The 20,392-nt window shown below is 43.1% G+C and overlaps 1 protein-coding gene across 9 annotated transcripts in view; it reads right to left on the bottom strand.

The window, feature by feature from the left end:
- Nucleotides 1-20,392, bottom strand: part of brsk2a (BR serine/threonine kinase 2a) — a 179,483-nt gene that overhangs the window by 61,397 nt on the left and 97,694 nt on the right. For 8 of the 9 annotated variants that reach the window (XM_061676597.1, XM_061676600.1, XM_061676604.1 and 5 more), the window contains exon 2: nt 10,125-10,219. In XM_061676597.1, coding sequence (XP_061532581.1) covers nt 10,125-10,219 — 95 coding nt within the window. Of the gene's footprint in view, nt 1-10,124; nt 10,220-20,392 lie in introns of those variants that run through there. The other variant, XM_061676602.1, reaches the window with a different exon arrangement.

Raw genomic sequence — 20,392 nt, 5'->3', positions numbered from 1 at the left:
CTCTCAATGACAAATAAAAAAGGAATTTAGAGCTAGCTGTAGGATGGGGAGGGGCTTCCTCATGCGTGGGCTCAGCAACTCTGTACACCAGTTGACTAACTTTCATTACCGCTTATCCTCACCTGGGTCGCAGGCTGCCGGAGCCTATCCCAGCTATCTTCGGGCGGGAGGCGGGGTACACCCTGGACTGGTCGCCAGCCAATCGCAGGGCACATACAAACAGACAACCAGTCGCACTCACATTCACACCTACGGGCAATTTAGAGTCTTCAATCAACCTCGCACGCATGTTTTTGGGATGTGGGACGAAATCGGCGTGCCCTGAGAAAAGAACGGGGAGAACATGCAAACTCCACACCGGCGGGGCCGGGATTTGAACCCCGGTCCTCAGAACTGTGAGGCAGATGTGCTAAACAGTCGACCACCGTGCCGTTGTTCACTAATAAGAGTCGACCACCGTGCCGTTCGTTCACTAATAAGTTACAAATAATAACACAGGTTGTATTAAGATATCAACTCACAGGGTCCCACAGGTGTTTAGACACTATGAAAGCATCCCACCGCACCACTCATCAGTAGCACTGCCTTGCTCATTTCCTACTTCCTGTCCTTCCCTTTTCTGTCCTCTCTCCTCTTGTCCCATTGGTTAGTTGTTGCCTGACTTGAAGCTGTTTCTGCAACACCACAATTGAACACTCATTCTGCGCTTCCATTCTATCAGGTATAAATGGTGCGCAAAACCCCGGCTTCTGGCTTTGTAGCGAAGCAAACTGATGGATCAACTTGAAAGGCTGCAACATATGAAAGACATTTATTCCACTCCCTGTCGGCATTAAATCTGCCGTATACACACACGCTCGCACACACACTCAACATATAGTCGGAGAGAGTGCGATACTTAATGTATGCGTTGGAAGCATTCCTATATCGTCTCGTCACCTGCGGCACAGCTCAGACGGGAGGGAACGGTCAATCCATAATCGTTAGGAGGGCAGGTAGAGATGGCAGAAAACAAAGCTTCAGTGGTGTCACAGAAATGTCGGGATAACAAGATTAAAGCAAGTGCGATTCATCTTCGCCTTCGACATTTTGCTCCTCGGCCGCCCGCTGCAATATATGTAGCTACTTTATCACTTGCTTTGCTCTGTGTCTTTAGTCCATTAGTTATTGGAGATGAGGTGTATTCAAGCACAGCCATTGATCCAACTATCATGCGTAAACAAACTGTGTTAGACAGATGTACAAAATTAACAAATGTAGTCTCACAAAAGAAGTGAAATACTCTCTTGTGGAAAAGAGGTGTAGAATTAAAAGCACAATTGATGATTGTGTTCATTCTGACCTCACGGGAAAAAGAGCGTTGATCCATTCTTGAGGACTTGAGGGTCCAACCAGCATTCCTGGCGCTTTTGTGGACTATTCTACAGGTGGGAATCCTTCTTTGTCTTCTACTCTGTTCAATTTTAAAACCACGGGACATGTCAAACATCAGGGGTCTGCAAACAAGGACTATCACTTTGCTTAAGTGCAAAGTAACCGCATCCATCCACTTCACACATCCTCAACTCAGTTCTTCTACCTCACCCTCTTTTTCTATCTCGATTCGGGTACCGCAGAGGAACTTTGAAGTTGCGCTGCTCGAGGACCAGAGCGAGTCACTCTGGCAAATGAGTTGCTCCTATCCCAGCAGCAGTGGCGGCATCAGTTGCTCTCGGTTTGCTTGCTCAGAGGGAGAGATGTGGAACATATCGACGGCAAACACACACACACTGCTGCGCTCTAAAGATACTCTGGGTCTCCCAGCTAGATGATGGAGGTCGCTGCTCGCAACAATTTAACCTGCCCTGAAACCAAACAGCGGATTAAAAGTCACACAGCTATTACAGAGAAACCTCTGATCTCAATGGTAAAGCTTGTCAAGAGTGTAGTTAACAGCAACAAGATTCTAGTCTCACAATCGTAATCATTATTTCAGGGTATTCTCGTTGGTCTTTTCTCCCTGGCATTTGACTTCTCATTATAATGCGACGTGTACATTTCTGGTGCTCTGGTTGGATCGCTCCAATTGTAATATGGAAAACAGCTCGGCTCTGATTGGTCCATATCACGGCGTCCGCTCGAGTCTTGACAGCAGCTTGGGGCGGCCAGCGCCCCCTCGCTGTGCTTAAGTGCGCAGTAACTGTCTCCCTCCATTCATTTGCGGCACATTGATATGCTCCTCCCACCTCGGTTCTCTTCATCGGTGAAGGTGGGCTGTAATCGGCCACGGCCGGCGCGACACGTCACCCCGGCGGCGTGCCACTCTGCCTGTTATAGTAGTTGTCGGAAGCGCCCTTCGGGGCGTGTGCATGTGTGCGTCTTTTGTATCCTCTCCACGCCACGACCCTTGCGGCTGGCGACTGTCCCCGTTACTATCGACGTGAAGCAGAATGCGCCAAGCATTGAATTGTTGGCCCACCAAAAGGGAATTTAAGTATTGTTGTAAAACACAACACATGTATATTTCACAGAGTGTACTTATATGGGGCGGCACGGTGGATGACTGGTAGAGCACAGGTGCCTCACAGTTCTGGGCCCGGGGGCCCCGCCTGTGTGGAGTTCGCATGTTCTCCCCGTTCCTGCGTGGGTTTTCTCCGGGTGCTTCGCTCTCCTCCCACATCCCAAAAACGTGCGGTAGGCCGATTAGACTCTAAATTGCACGTAATTGTGCGAATGGTTGTTTGTTCATATGTGCCCTGCGATTGGCCGGCGACCGGTTCAGGGTGTACCCCGCCTCTCGCCTCTCGCCTGAAGATAGCTGGGATAGGCGCCGGCACGCCTCACGACGCTTGTGAGGATAAGCGGTACAGAAAATGGATGGATGGGTATTTCTATGGCTCGGCCGTGGCTGAGACTCGTTCGCTTAAAACCCGGGAATGCCGCGTTGCCATTCGGCTGAGCGGGCATGTATTGGAGTAACGAAGTCAGATCCACCTGTTTTGCAAGCCTGCGCCTATGCCTATTTATTGACTTTTGGATTCAATTGAGAAACCGCATAGATGTCAAACTTAAACCACCATGTCAGACTCATTTTGACCTTCGTTAGGCTTCAAACTGTGGAATAAAATTGGACATTAAAATAATTTAAAGCAGCGAGAGAGGCTAAAATAAAGTAACAAAGACTCACAGGAACAGCGATTCAATAATGGGTTTAGTACGAAGACCTGACCAATGTTTAATTCTTCCCAGGAACATTTTTATTCATTTGGCAGTCAACCTCTACGTCACACTTATACTCACCAGGAGTATGACTTTGAACATTAATCCATCAGTATTGAAAAACTCAAAATGGTTTATTCTTGAGGAAAGACTACAATTCGTCAAACCCATTCTTCAAAGCTAAAACTCAATATCTGTTGAAAAACTTATAGAAAGTTCATCTTGGAATGCAATCATGCGGCGTTACAGTCTGCGGGGCTGTGGACTTAAAGAGGTCAACATTAGTTGGGCAAAAACCGAGACAATTAATTCAACGTGTCTCGTCCTGTGCACGGACTTCCAATTCCCAAGGCCAATCAGGGGAAGGGCACGGGGCATGGGGCAGGAGGGTGATTAAAAATGCGTATAGTACTGTAAATGTGGGTAACTCTAGTGGCGTTAAACACACACGCACGCACATAAAGTCAGGAGTCATTCGCTCCTCTAATGGTACGGTGGGGACCCAAGATATTAGCATAAGAAAAAAAAGTGACTCAAAATGTGACCCGATCGCTCTCACATGCTGGCAGGCACACACGCCAGTGAGCAACACCGAGATGCAAATGTGCAGCAGTGAGACAATTTAGAAAAAGTGCTTTCTGGATTCAAGAAAAACGTTTGCCGTCATTAGTTGGAACGTGACGAGGCAATACTGTGCTAGACCATCAACAGACTATGTTGGAAAATAACCACATCCTCCATTGAACGCTTTCACCTCAGATTTTCAAATCCTCCAAACTAGATGCGGGGTTGCGTCCCCACAGACAGCAGAGTCCGTGTCCACCGACGAGGCTGTGCGCACATTCATGTCCGCAGACATGCTAGAGGCCAGAAGAGGAGACTGACAATGGCCGAGTTCAGTAATTGCCTCCGAAGTGCAGCTTCGGCAAAAGCCTTGGTCTTGTCAGAAACCTGTCGGTGCATTTGCCGTATCTTACCATTTTCTCACCTGCCACATACATATACACGCTCACACATGCACAGACTTCAAAAAAGAAAACGTAGCAGGTTAAGTGACAACGACCGCTGCTGCTACAAGTGATAAAACAAGCACACGCTATATGGACAAAAGAACTGAGACACCTGGCCCAGTGGGACACACACTGACATGAAGCGAAACAGTGGGACAAGAAAATATGGACAGGGTCTCGCATTTGATGCTACAGTGTTTCCCCTCTACAGGGCAGAAACCGCTGCCGGCCACAGATCGGCAAAGGCGGATGCGTGTGTGTAGCTTTAATTCTTCGGAAAATGCTTTCCCCAAGGTTTAGGTGTGTGTGTGTGTGTGTAGGGAATGTTGCCAGTCAAGTTTATCCACACCAAAGTCTCATCCATCTCTTTATGTATTTTGCTTTGTGCATTGGTGCACATTTGTGTTCAACTCAACAACTTTGATAGTTTTTATGATATTTGTCTTTGGTGGTTTACTGTGAGGTTTTTTAAATTATTTATTGATTTATTTATTTTTAATGTAAAACTCATCGGCCCACGGAACACTTTTCCACTTTGCGTCAGTCCATCTTAGATGAGCTCGGGCCCAGAGAAGCCGGCAGCGTTTCTGGGTGTTGTTGATAAATGGCTTTTGCTTTGCATAGTCGAGTTTTAAGTTGCACTTCCGGATGTAGCGCCCAACTGTGTTTCCTGACATTGGTTTCCTGAAGTGTTCCGGAGCCCATGCGGTGAAATCCTTTACACATCGATGTCGGTTTTTGATGCAGTGCCGCCCGAGGGATCGAAGGTCACGGGCATTCAATGTCGGTTTTGGGCCTTGCCGCTTACATGCGGTGATTTCTCCAGATTCTCTGAACCTTTTGATGATGTTATGGACCGTAGATGATGAAATCCCAAAATTCCTCGCAATTGTACGTTGAGGAACATTGTCCTTAAACTGTTGGACTATTTTCTCACGCACTTGTTCGCAAAGAGGTGAACCTCGCCCCATCTTTGCTTGTGAATGACTGAGCAATTCAAGCAAGCTCCTTTTCTACCCAATCACGGCACCCCCCTGTTCCCAATGAGCCTGTTCACATGTGGGATGTTCCAAACACGTGTTTGATGAGCATTCCTCAACTTTCTCAGTCTTTTTTGCCACCTGTCCTAGCTTTTTTGGAACGTGTTGCAGCCATAAAATTCTAAGTTAATGATTATTTGCTCAAAACAATCAAGTTGATCAGCTTGAACATTAAATATCTTGTCTTTGTAGTGTATTCAATTAAATATAGGTTGAACATGATTTGTAAATCATTGTATTCTGTTTTTATTTATGTTTAAAACAACATCGCAACTTCATTGGAATTGGGGTTGTAAGTTCAGTGTAAAACTAAACTTAGATAACAAAATAATTTCATTTTAGATAACAAAATAATTTCATCAATCAGAGGCCTTGCACAACAGGAACAGCGACTGCCAATAAAACTAAACCCCAGTTGCATCAAGAAGTTCAAAAGTGTATTGCCACACGTGGAGAAAGCAAATGATGTTCCCATCATATACTGACAATTAAAAAAAAAAAAAAAAAAAAAAAAAAAAAAAAAAAAAAAAGAACTGAAATGAACTTTAATAGCTATTTTGCACTTTAAAAGTATAGTTTGAATTTATTATTTGAGATGAATTTTCATGGGTTTCTAATTTTAGAATAGAATATGCTCATGTTTAAGTTTAGAAGTGGTTATGTTGCAATTTAAATACCGGTATAGATTTGTGTTATTTGTTTGATTGAAGTTATTTTTTCAGGATTTCTTAATATTTTTATTTATTTCATTCAATTGTAGTACATTCTTATTTTAAAGTTACTTTATGTAACCCATTGGTTCATAGTAAATGGGTCTGTTTTTCTCACTGTTGTCTACTGTTGCTGATTATTGTTCTCTGTTTGAGTAATATCACTTCTTCAAGCCTTTTCTAACATTCCATACTAAAAAATAAGTCATGTATGAATGATTATTGCTGATATTGGATCAGACCGATATAGGTATCGGCCAAAATTGAAGGCTGCAACATCGGTCTTGGATTGGGAGTGAAAAAGGTGGATCGGGACATCCCTAGTGCCGATAATGGTGAGCATGACTGCATGTAAAACCACTTCTCGATGATATATATATATATATATATATATATATATATATATATTTAAACGAAAAACTGGAAGTATGGTAGTAACTGAGCTTACACAGTGCAGCATGGGGAACGTATAAATATATGCTGGGACCACCGTAAACCAAGGAAAGCAACAATTAAAAGATGACGCCTGCAGCGTGAGAGTCGTGAGTAAACTGGGGAGACAAACCAAGGGAATTATTAATATTGACTGCTTATCAAACACCACTATCAGAGCAGCAATGACATTTCATTGAGAGAGTGAACGATTCTGCCGCAGAAGAAATGCAAATGAAGGAATTCATTTTCCATTTGTAGAATCTGTAGTGTAAGCAAGTCTTCGCCCCGCTTTCAATCTCTGAAGCAAACAATTACATCGCGGCCTCAGCGGGAAGTCCTGTTAAGCACAATTTTTCTGACGGCAGTATCTTGTTGTCCTCTATCCCTATGGCTCAGTATTCCATCAAAACAAGGAGCAATTTTGCTACTTAACTATTTTGAAAGGGAAGTGAAAAGGACTGCTCAGCAGGAGCGCTGACAAGCACAAACGGTTTGTAGGTAAAAACCTGTATTATATGTAAAACCTCTAACATTAGCTATCAGTGCAACACTTGAATAGAATCACTGAAAACAGTCACAAAGGGGGAATGGGCAGTTTACCGGTTCTAAGGTACACCGCAGTTTGAAAAAGTCACACTTTCACTAAAATCTTCCATCATACCGTCGTCAAAGACAGAAAGTGAAGGTCATCGGTGGGGTGCAGCCTAGAGTAGGGGTCAGCAACCCGTGGCTCCAGAGCCGCATGTGGCTCTTTCATCCTTGAGCTGTGGTTCTCAGTGACTTTGGAAAAGAAATATTTCATTGAAAATCCATTTTATTTTAGTTGGTTTCGTTTTCAAATGTAATTCTGAATTGGAATATGATGGTGTTTGTGTAACATTAAAATCAAACTTTTTTTGTTTTTTTGGGTCGCTCAAAATATGCGTCACAACTGCCAATTTGCGACACCTGGCACTTGAGCTATTCAACCTCCGGTAGGTAAATCATGGATAAATCCAAGAAAAGAAAAGATCATATAATGCGAATGCTATGTGCTCCATGAACAACAGTATTCAGACCCCCTTAAATCTTTCCCCCTTTCCCCCCGACTGCTCAGTTTGGCCGGACGGCCAGCTCTAGGAAGGGTTCTGGTCGTCCCAAACGTCTTCCATTTCAGGATTATGGAGGCCACTGTGCTCTTAGGAACCTAAAGTGCAGCAGAATTTTTCTTTTGTAACCTTGGCCAGCTCTGTGCCTTGCCACCATTCTGTCTCTGAGCTCTTCAGGCAGTTCCTTTGACCTCATGATTCTCATTTGCTCTGACATGCACTGTGAACTGTAAGGTCTTATATAGACAGGGGTGTGGCTTTCCTAATCTAGTCCAATCAATATAATCAAACACAGCTGGACTCCAATGAAGGTGTAGAACCATCTCAAGGATGAGCAGAAGAAATGGACACCACCTGAGTTAAATATGAGTGTCACAGAAAAGGGTCTCAATACTTATGGCTGTGTGATATTACAGTTTTTCTTTTTTAATAAATCTGCAAAACTGTCAACAATTCAGTTTTTGTTCTGCCAATATGGGGTGCTTTGACTTAAATGATTTTAGCAAATGGCTGCAATATAACAAAGAGTGAAAAATTTAAGGGGGTCTGAATACTTTCCGTACCCAGGTATATTTAAAAAAACAACAAAAAAAACATTGCTCACGCTTTACTGACGACGGCTTACAATTTGTGTGTGAAAATGAAAGCGACTTCTACAGCCCCGATTGTGCCCGACGTTGCGTGCTACGGTACAGGAACAAAAATCCCATAAAACCGGTCAAATAAATATTCTAATTGCCTACTATTTTGCAAACGGCATTTTTGGTTAGCTGCAGGTGGACGATTTAAGTAAGGAGTTCATTTCAAAATCAAATTTACTCTTGCTAGTATCACATCTATAAAATGGTTTTGTTAATTATGCATGTTATTATTGTTGTTGTGTAAATCGGGTGGAACCCGCCTCCTGGGTGGTCACACTGTTAAGACTGAAGCCGTGACCCAATGGTTAATCTCGTCGCCTGCCACCGCGGGGGACCTAGGTTCGAGACCGTGACCGGACCATGCGCCGACATCTCCCGGACTCACGGCTGCGGTGTCCTTGAGCAAGACACTGATACCCCGAAATGCACCCCGGGCGCTTCAGCTGCCCCCCGCTCCAGTGTCAGTGTGTTCCACTAACATGCGTATGTGTTCACTGTGATGGGTTAAATGCAGAGAACAAATTTCGTGTGCATGCATGTTCATGACAATAAAAGGTGATTCTATTCTATTCTATTCTAGATTCACATTCCTTTTTTACAGACTGCATATATCTTAAGTTTGAAGTTTTCTTTGTTTTTTTTGTTTCTTTTTACTAGAGTAACTTAAGTGCAGTATTTGCTGTTTTCGTTAAGCAGTAGGTTTCTGCTCACTTATTTTGATTTCGTTTTCCAGAAGAAAAAACAACCTTTTTAACATAACATGGTAAACATTTACTAATGCACCAAAAATGTATGTTTTTTTCAAAATAAAATGCATTGGGTTCAATAAAAAAACAAAACAAAATCAGTTTCAGCCCGTTAATATACTATAACTTCTTTGTATATGTCGTATCCGTGAATGATTAGTCATTCAACCAGTTTAATGTCCAAAGTTGAGCAAGATAAATACTTACTCTACATTCATGTGTTTGGTTTTGGACTCCTGTGCACAGTTTCCCATGAGGGGGGGTGGTGCATCAAATATACTGTAATGTCATTCCCATTACAGTATATTATCATCTGCCTAATGACAAATAAACAACATGAACATCATTTTCTCATCAAAAGCCAAGGCGGTCTACCAAAAAAATGCTTCTGATGAGTGGAACCCCAAAGTATACAAAATAAATAAATAAAGGAAAAAACAATACACATTGTCACATTATTCTCCACAAAGCACCATAAACTCACTCATGACTTCTATTAACAAACCCTAAAGTTCATGTAGGACTATCATCACAACTATCAAGTGCGATGAGATCACAGTAAACACATCATCGAAAACCCCAAACCCGCTATGACATTTTGACATTTCCTAGCTGTCTGTTTGCAGATATTCTTCTCGCTGAATCTTGATCAAATCATGCAGCTTCAAAGACAATGACAGGAGGCCTTTTTGGGAGGTTCAGTCTGAGTTGCTTGTCTGGGGAGAGTGTGTTTGCCACACTTTTCACACGTTGTTTTAGCCTGGAGCTCCAAGGACTTGCCTCTCATCCCTGCTCACAAGCAGCAGGTTTGCACATCGGCTCAGTATTGAGAATGGCACGATTGCATAACCGTCGGGGAAGCACGACGGAGGCGTCTGATCATCCCATATTTATTCTGCCGAGTGGCAAGCAACACGCAGCCCGTCATAAAGAACTATCCTCAATTGAGGACACAGCCTTCTGATTTCCACATCATCCCCTCGGTCTGCCAGTTGACACAAAGATATATAGACGCAACTGGGAGCCTTAACTACTCTATGTGCTGTAAGCGCCGACAAGTTTTCCAGGACGTGCAAACTACCAAGAAAAAGAAAACTAGAGGATGGGATAGTGGGCGGCTTTCGTTTGATGCTTTCTTCCTCACAAATTGAGACCAGAGGCGCTGCTTCCCTCCCTTCCATGTTGCACCACAATCTTTCGAACAAACCAAACGTGTTTACATTGATGGAGCGGTACGGAGAAAGAGGGTGACTTACCTTCATTAGTACCGACTCGCTGAGTTTCTCACGGTTGACGATCTTTATGGCGACTTTCTGGCACGTTACACAGTGAACCCCGAGCTTGACCAATCCTACAAAACAAACAAAACAGTTCATTGAGTCAAACTCACATTTCTGCAAATGCTGAAGAACAGAGGTGAGGTGACAGGGCAGAGTTCAAATTCATTCTTACTAGGCCAGCGAGCTGACCCTTGGTGATGTCAGCATTTTTCCATCTTCCGAACAAAACGTCGTGATCGGCGCACATTGATACTGTACATTTAATAATCAGCACCTATTTTGAGTACAGTGTTGTTTTATTTGTATTTTGTTATGATTTGTACTGCTCCATATGATGTATGTAGCATAGTTAAGTGCTGGTGTATTGCGTTTTGTATAATATTGATGGTTTCTAGATTTATTTATGATGATAGTGGTGGTATTAAGAGGTAAATTAAGTCGATAAGGCCGAACCGAAGGCCCAGGTACCAAATGCATGGCCTGCCACTGGACAAGAAACGGCGGGTGTCTCGGCGATAAAAATAAAGTACCTCTGCTATAGGTTTTGCTGCGCTTTTAATGGGCTGGTGTATGCTGAAATAAATGTGATATATCGTGACGTGTGAAGCTGTTTATTGACCACACTGATGTAAAATGGCTTGTGACTTCAAGTCCATAATGTTGTTGTGGAGTTCATAAGTGAAGTGACACTTCCCCGGGTTTATTTGAATCGTAAAAACAGCAAGAGAGTGGGCCATTGGTGTTATCGATTCCTGTAACGTGCTAAATAGCTGCAATCCGACACACGCGCGTACGCAGCCTGCGAATCAGTGACTCAAAACCGGCATACACGACATACGTGACTGAAATAACATGGCAAAAACAGACGACTTAGACATGCTGACGTTTCAGCTCTCCCGCGGCAGAAAAACAAAAGCTTCACTTGAGAAGACTTAAATGATTCTCAGCCAGTGTTGCGCCGCTATTAACATGGCATTGCAAGCTCAACTAAATCCTGTTATTCGCTGCACAAAGAAAATTCAAGTCAGCCCGCTCTGCCTTAATAAATATCCCCTGATATTGTAAAGAACAGCATCAGTCACAGGCAAAGTGGAAAACAAGTATGGATAACTATATGGGTGTACAGTTACAGTGGAACCATGTTATTTTTTTGCGCAGAACACATACAGATTCAATGCTTTGATTTTCACTTAAGTTAGACTGAAGTCTCGTATGAAGTCACCCAAGTTGGCAGTTGTGTGTGACTTCGGAGTTGTACTTTCTCCAGAAAATCGCTCCGATTCGGAATTGTGTGCACCCAGACCCCATTATATTTTAGAGGAGTCGGAATTTTGGGATTTGGAAAAAGCGAATCATGATTTCTAAATAATTGTTTGGATTTCCTCGATTCATACATCTTCTATAGTGCTTGTCCTCATTCGGGCTGCAGGTGACTTTGGGTAGGAGGCGGGAGCCACTCTGTACCATTCGCCAGCCAATTATAGTGTTTTGATTTCCTGTCACTGCTCTTCCTTGAAGCATAATCTTGCCATCACTCTTACAGTTGACGTCAGCCGTTTGCAAAACAGAAAAACCTGTTTTAAGGTGGTGGTTAAATTCACGGGAAGTTTAAAAAAATAAATAAGGGAGGACCTATATCAGGAGGCAAAAGAGAAAGATGAAGATGACATTTTGCAGATACCGATGGTCTGAGGGAGGACATTAACTGAGGAATAATGGAGAGAAGTCTGGTAGTCAGGCCGACTCATGAGGCAAGGGTTCACAGGGGCATAGATGAAGATGCAATGGAAAGGAGAAACAGAGAAGAGACGAGGATGAGGAGGACATAATGTTGACTAAACGGGTGAGAGCGTAACACAGTTGATCGAGATGCGGAACAGCTGTCAAAACCATTAGTCCTGTGATGATTATCTCGTGCTGATGGACGCCAAACAAGCTCATGAATCTTGATAAATGCATTCAAAATACAATATCCTTCTGAAAACATGATTATTGCCTCACGATCCATCTTCTTCTCATATCTAATGTTTGTTTGTTTGTGTGAGAAAAGTCTATACAGGAAATCCATTATGTTTTTTTTTTATTTAAATAAGCTCCTCTGGATAAAGACGCATCATTTCAAAAAAACATCGATAGAATTAATGGCTATCCCTACAGATCTACATGAAGTTTAATAACAAGAAATGCATGGCTTTCGAGGACACGACACATTCATGCAGTCTGATCATTCCGATCCTTAACTGCAAAAGTGGTGCTCGAGAGATGTAAAAGGAGCCTGGGCTGGTGTACTTGCGTTGCACATCACGCCGAGTCCACGAGCTGAAACGGGCGGGGTTTGGCGACTTGCTCAGGGGAAAGGTTTCAGTATTTTGAGGTCTCGTGCATTAGTGAGAGCCGAATGGAGCAAAGATCGACAGACGTATTGCTGCGTCTGTCTATCATGGAGGAGAAGGACCTGAGCCAAAAGGGAAAGCTCTGGATTCACTGGTCGCTCTGCGCTCCCACTCTATGGTCACAAACTGTGGGTAGTGACCGTATGAACAAGCAGCTGAAATGAGTTCCCTCCACGACTCCCTTGAAGAAAGAGTGAGAAGCTCTGTTATCCATCATCAACAGAAATCAGAAGCGGTGGCTCCGGCAGCTGGTTAGGATGCCCAAACACCTCCCTCGGGAGGTGTCTTGGGATTTCCTTAGAAGAGCTGACAAAGTGGCCAGGGAGAAGGAAGCCTGGGCCTTCTCTGCTTGGGCTGTTGCCCCCCGTAACCCGACCCCGGATAAGTAGACAATGGATCGATGGAAGACACACACTGCACTCTTTAGGGTGTTTTCATACTTGACATTTGTTTCAGTTGAAGTAAATTGTGTTGAAGCTCTTCTGGTGCGGGCTGTTAAAGTGTGAAGTCAATGATGCATGAACCAAAGACACATTATAGCTCATTTCAAATACAAGAATTAAGAATCTTTTTTGCCTTTGAAACACCTATTTACCAATTATGTAAGAAAGCTGATGAACGCCAGGTGAACCAGATGCTCATATTTCTTCTATCCTGACCGCAGAATTAAATAAGTGTGAACAAATAACTATTCAAGCATCTTTAAGAACTTTGACAGTGTCATGTAATTATTATTATATTTCACTTTATTTTATTTGTTGATGTCATTGATGCTGTTATTACTATTATTATTATTGTTGTTGTTACGTACAGTAAAACCTGTTTGTTGCCAACCATGCATGTCTCTGGCATCTTTCTGCCAGAGGATACGTAGTTATTGGTCTTTTGTTGTTGCCTTTTTTATTTTTGTATTTTTTTTTATTTAAATAACAAAAGCAACAACCATACTGAAATATTTGCACAAGCATATGACTGCACCCTGTGATTTAAGTGCTTCCTTTGTATTGTTAAATTGTTGGTATCGTGGTGTCTGTATTCTCTCTCGGGGGAGTCGCGCTTGAAGGTTTCAGTTTGGCATAAACACGGCCGGGGGCAAATAAACGCACACACAGACAGACACTGCCACGCACTACGAATCCATAGCTTTATTTACAACCATAGGAACAATATACAGAGAGGCTGACCTGGGTTTGCAACTCCATCAATTTCTCCTTTCTTTCGCCCTCCTTCCAAATCAATAGCATCAAAAGCCCTTCCTTGGCTTTAATACACAAAGTCAGAATAATGGCACCAGCCTGGGACTTGTGGGCTGGAGAGGCCACCATCGACTGACCTCCAGCCTCATCCCGGTATTGTACTCCTTTTCCTTGTGCCTCAATGATGAATGGTGTGTGTGTGGAGGAGCTGTTGGAGGAACGGAGAAGGAGAACTTGGATCCGCAGCTCACTGAGCAACACAACTGCGCAGCATATGAATGAATGCTACATTCCACCATTGCACGGCTGGAATTTTAGTAGGAGAAGAAACGGCTTTGCAAAGCTATTTCCATTCTAATGATGTACTTGTGAACGGACACACATTTGGTGAGGTGTTTCTGGAAAAAATAGCATTCTATTTTGCTCTGTCAAATTAGTGTGGGAGTTGTGTTTGCTCTGATTTTTTCTTTTCTTTTTCTTCATACAATTGAGTGTAGGAAGGAAAGCTCAAGTCACAGGGAGAGCGGTTTCCCGGTCATGGAGTGAACTTGTGAGAGCTCTTTCCTGGTCAATGTAGTGGTCGATTGTTATTGAACATCCAGGTGGCAGGAGGACTGACTGTGAACATAATTTGCCTCGCCATTGATCCCACATAGAGGTTATACACAGCAGGACAATGACAAAAGTTCACTCCCCCCCCCCTTCCCAAACATGACATGAATGCATACACGGGTACGCAGTCGGTCACCACAAAAAGATGAATGTGCTTCTTAGGCTCTTTGCTGGACGGCTTTAACTCCTACGGAGAGGAGCAGGACAAATGAAAAAGATCCACTTCCGCACCTCTCCTGCCTGGAATCCTGATCTTTGAGAAGCCCTACGCCAATGCTGGCAGATGGTATTAGCTTATACTGGCTTAACTTTCTCTCCCCAAGAGGCGCTGGCTCAGAGAAGCTCAATGCCCTTAGACACAGATCTGTGAGCTACTTTTCACTGCTGCGCTCTAACCCCGAATACTTGACGTGAGGGTTACAGCTCTGCATTGGGATCAGAGTTTGAAAGGAAATAAAATGTGCAAACTGGGCTTATTACTTCAGCTTTTTCTGACCAGATGGAAAGCCCTCAGAGTGGAGCGTGGGAATCCCATGCTTTCAGTCAAAGGACAGGAGTTAAGACCAATCATTAACCACAACATCCCAGTGTGCCTGTCAGTTCGAATGAACATATTGTACATGACACAAATTAACGGTCACACGGCAGGTTATCCTACCGCACAGTGTTTCTAATTACACGAGCAAAGCAATGTCTCCCACCACTTACTCCATCCACATCAGTCCATTCCATTAAATTGTGTGGTTTTATGATAAAATTCCATTTCTGCGGCCGGGATGTAACAGAGTATGCACGTAAAGACGGAAAGATGCCATTTGCCGCTCCACAATGCATTGGCACTGTGGGCTAATGTCGAGAGGTTTCTGTCATTTGCCTAATGGTGAGATTCTCTCATATCAGCTGGAATTGTACTACGTAGAGCTCATGCAAGCACTGCGTATTTCTGTTTAGATGCACTTTGGTGCCTATGCCAGCAAAGTTGTGTACCTGAACTGACAAACGGTTGAGGCAGACGACCTGGGACTCCGGAGGCGGCAAATTCCAGAACAGTTGAGAAATAAAGTAATTGACATCTATCAGTCTGGAAAGGGTTAAACAAGCCATTTCTAAAGCTTTAGGATTCCAGAAAACCATAGGGAGAGCCATTACCCTCACATGGAGAAAACACAGAACAGTAGTGAACCTTCCGTGGAGTGGCCAGTCTACAAAGATTATCCCATGAGAAGAGCAATGACTCATCTGGGAGGCCACAAAGGAACTCAGGACAACTTCTAAAGAACTGCAGGCCTCCCTTGCCTGAGTTAAGGTCAGTGTTCATGACAACAATAAGGAAGAGACTGGGAAAAAAATGCCATCCATGGCAGAGTCCCAAGGCAAAAACCACTGCTGACCAAAGACAACATAAAGGCTTGTCTTACTTTTGCAAAAAAAAAAAAAAAACATCTGAATGATTCCAAAGACTTTTGGTTGAATATTGTATGGACTGATGAGATGAAAGTTGAGCTTTGTGGAAGGTGTGTGTCTCGTTACATCAACTTGCTGTGATTGATGGGACCATGAATTCTGCTCTTTAATATAAAATCCTGAAGGAGAATGCTCAGCCATCAGTTTGTGACCTCAAGCTGAAGTGCACTTGGGTTCTGCAGCAGGATAGTGATCCAAAACACACCAGCAAGTCAACATCTGGATGGCTTAAAAAAAACGAAAAAAACGAAGGTTTTGGAGTGGCCTAATCAAAGTCCAGACTTGAATCCGATTCAAATGGAGCGGCATGAGCTTAAGAAGTCCGTTCGTGCTGGAAAACCCTCCATTCTTTGCTGAATTCAGACAATTCTGCAAAGTAAGAGTGGGCCAGAATATCTCCACTGAGATGTGGAAGAATATAAAACTTATTGTTATATCGAATATAGAAAACGCTAGATTTAGGGACCATTACTTTTTCACACAGGGCTAGGTAAATTTGAATTTATTAAAAAAAAATTCATTAATAAATGAAATCTCCATTTTAAAACAGCATTTTAAGTTCACTTGGTTATGTTTGTTTGATATTTACATTTGGTTGAAGATCTTAAACATCAAAGTGGGGAAACTATGCAAAAAATCTAAGATTTAGAGAAGGGGGCCAAACTGTTTCACGGCACTGTAAGTCACCAGGTCATCAAACAGAAGATTAGACCAGATTTCACCTCTTTCAAAGACAACTGGCCAATATCACAAATAATTATACTCCAACTTTACCCATTTTGAAAGGTTGCTAATGCTGCATTTCAGAAAACTGGGAACTCTATAGATTCAGAATATTACGTTGCAAAAGTGCAATGTAATACCACTCATAGTCAGAGACCCCATTCATAAAGTCCCCAACTTCACCGATGTGAAATTTGACACCACAAAGTCCATTGCAAATCTCATAGCCTACAGCCATGCATTTTGTACACTTCTTATCATGTTCATGCTTGCGGGAAACTGAAGCCCATCCCAGCTGACTTCAGGCGTAAAGCAGAATACACCCTGGATTGGTTAGAAAGTTGCATAAGAAAGTCTAAAGGATTTGAATATGCAAATGAGGTTGGAATTGGCCTTCTGAAAAGCATGTGTGTTGAATGAATCTGTAAAATTTATGAGTTGCACTGTTGGAATTTCCACGCACAAATACAACGCACTTGCCGACAGTATTCTAATTTATTGAGACGCACCTGTATATCCTTGCTCGTGAGAATATAATTGTGAAATGGCAATAAAACGAGCCAAGACCTTCTGATCTCCAAGTGGCTATTTCCGACAACACCTACGACTACAGCTTTAAATACAAAATGTACTCTGTACCATATATCCATCGACTTTGTGTACCGCTTATCCTCATTAGGGCCGCGGCTCAGCTGCAGCCTATCCCCGGTCTCTTTGGGCGAGAAACGGGATACACCCTGGACTGGTCACCGCTCAATGGTAGATCACGATCAACATATATTCAGTGGAATATATTAAGTTCAATTCCAAATTTTAGGTCAAGTGTTTGGAAATAGTGCCTGCCTCTTTTGAGAATGCAATGTCACCAATTAAGTTGATCACAGTCAGCGATATCGCTTCTCTTTGAAATCGCACTGCCTAGATGTCGGTGCAAATTCTAAATATTCCTCTCTGACTCCTGGCCTGAAGTGATAGGGGGCTCTGGCCAGAATTGAGCAGCAGTGACACTGTCAGAGGGATGTACTGTGAAAATACCAAAACGGGAAGATCAGAGCAAACTGGATGGCAGATAATGGCGGGATAAGAGGGCAGAGAGGTATCGCGTGGCCATGTGGCCGCTGCGAGGAGAGGGAGACGCACTGGTAACCGTAGATAAACAACGATACAACGGAGACGGAGTCAAAACACAGAGAGAAAGCCAGGCAGAGGAGAATGAGGCACTCAGATCTATTTTTAATGCACTGATGGGGGATCAGCAAAAGGAATGTATAATTACAGCCTCATGAATAATACAAGCTGATGTATTTTAATTAGCCACACCAGGCACACTGCAGAGACCGCAGTTGGTGGGACAAAAACATGCATACGCATGTGGACATACACACACATTCCTCTACAGCGCAGGTGTCAAACTGGTGGCCAAGGGGCCAGATCTGGCCCAGCACATCATTCTATGTGGCCCACGAAAGCAAAGTATGCTTCGTTTCTTGCAAAATATCAAAATTGCTCCTTATTTTCTATTGTAATGAGTTATAACATTGAGATATTGCAAGCATTTCTGGTTGCCAATCCCTTTTGAGAAGAAATGTAATTGTTAAAAACATGTTTCTCTGATTTCAAACCTTCAAACCTACGTGTATAGTGTACGTAATTATAGAAGGCGATAATTCATTTATACGGGTTCCCAGTCATAACGGCCCTCTCAGGGAAGTTAGAACTACGACGTGGCCCCTAACGAAAATGAGTTTGACACCCCTGCTATATCCAGAGAAAGGAAGGACGGCCGTAGATACGAGGCTGCGAGCGTGCGAAGCATGTGTCGGTGTGCAAGCTAAACGTGTACTCACATGTGCATGCTCCTCCAGCGAGACAAGTGTCAAATCAAAGGATTGGTGCCCAGGCTATGACTTTCTGCCTGACTGAGCGAGAGCAACACCGGGAAACAAAGGAAGTCTGCCTCTCGTGTATTGGCTAACCTCCACTCAGCTATTAGACATCATGAGTAGCAAATATGTATATGCTGATAGTGACTGAAAAATCTTGCATAGCAACAATATCGAGTTAAAAAAAAAACTAATGGTCTTTCATGCACATGAGAAAGGAGATGATCAAACACGCTAAAATTCACCTCAAGTTACTTCATTGTTGATACACATTCATTATCACAGATGGTTCAATCAGGAACGCCCCATGAGACAAATTCAGAATGGTACTGGAAATGATGATTGACAACCGACACCAAAATTGGACTCACTGCACATCAAGAGCAAGCAGGAAGCTGGATCAAAGTTGGAATGACACATCAAGAAGGAGGCAGGATGTTATTTGATTTTTACCTGGCAGCTAATCTCCTCCTATGTTCACAGACTTCATTTGTAAGCTAATTTGTGGCTGGCAAGCAAGTTTGAGGATGGGCGAGCATATTGGATGTTACCCAATGTCTCACTCCAACTCCGTTTGTTGATTAACTTTTATTTGCCAATGAGGGAGCTACACACTTTAGCAAAGATCGAAAAAGTAAACTCGAATATTCCTTTGTCTTAATAAAACTTGAACGAGATAAACGCAATGAATGTCATTTGATACAATGCATGTATTTAACCATGCGATATTCAATTGTTATATAGCGCAATCAGGTTTTACATCATAAATATTGACACATTTTTCCAAATGGGCTTTCACTTGTATAGCACTTTTCTACCTTCAAGGTACTCAAAAGCACTTGAACACAGTCGTCGTTCACCTACTGATGATACGGCATCAGGAGCACCTGGGGTCAATAACAAAAGTTCGTCTCAATACTTTGTTATATACCCTGTGTTGGCAATGCCAGAGGTCAAACGCTTTCTGTAAGTCATCCCAGGGTTTTGACCCACTGTCGCTGGAATTCTGATGTAACTCAGCATTCTTTCTCCTTCAAACACGACTCGTTGAGTTTTTACCAAAAACTAAAACGTTTTATTTTTGGTTTCATCTGACCATATGACATTCTCCCAATCCTCTTCTGGATCATCCAAATGCTCTCGAGCAAACTTCAGACGGCCCTGGACATGTACTGGCTTAAGCAGGGGGACACGTCTGGCACTGCAGGATTTGAGTCCCTGGCGGCAGAGTGTGTTTACTGATGGTAGCCTTTGTTACTTTGGTTCCAGCTCTCTGCGGGTCATTCTCTAGGTCCCCCCTTGTGGTTCTGTGATTTTTGCTCACCGTTCTTGTGATCATTTTGACCGCATGGGGTGAGATCTTGCATGGCGCCCCAGATCCAGGGAGATTATCAGTGGTCTTGTCTGGCTTCCGTTTTCTAATAATTGCTCCCACAGTTGATTTCTTCACAGCAAGCTGCTTACCTATTGCACATTCAGTCTTCCCAGCCTGGTGCAGGTCTCCAATTTTGTTTCTGGTGTCCTTTGACAGCTCTTTGGTCTTGGCCAGAGTGGAGTCTGGAGTGTGACTGTTTGAGGTTGTGGACAGGTGTCTTTTATATTGATAACGAGTTCAAACAGGTGCCGTTACTACAGGTGAGTGGAGGACAGAGGAGCCTCTTAAAGAAGAAGTTACAGGTCTGCGAGAGCCAGAAATCCCATTGTAGGTGACCAAATACTTATTTTCCACCATAATTTGCTAGTCAATTCTATAAAAATCAGACAATCTGATTTTGTGGATTGTTTTTCTTATTTTGTCTCTCATAAGTGAGGGATACCTATGATAATAATGACAGGCCTCTCTCATCTTTTTAAGTGGGAGAACCTGCACAAGTGGTTGCTGACTAAATACGTTTTTGCCCCACTGTACACATGGTCACAGCAGAGACGTAGGAAAGAACCCACAACCTTCGGGTTGGGATACAACCACTCGA

The sequence above is a fragment of the Phycodurus eques genome, chromosome 5 (genome assembly GCF_024500275.1).
Source record: "Phycodurus eques isolate BA_2022a chromosome 5, UOR_Pequ_1.1, whole genome shotgun sequence".
NCBI lineage: Eukaryota > Metazoa > Chordata > Actinopteri > Syngnathiformes > Syngnathidae > Phycodurus > Phycodurus eques.
This window is presented reverse-complemented; position numbering and strand designations above follow the sequence as displayed.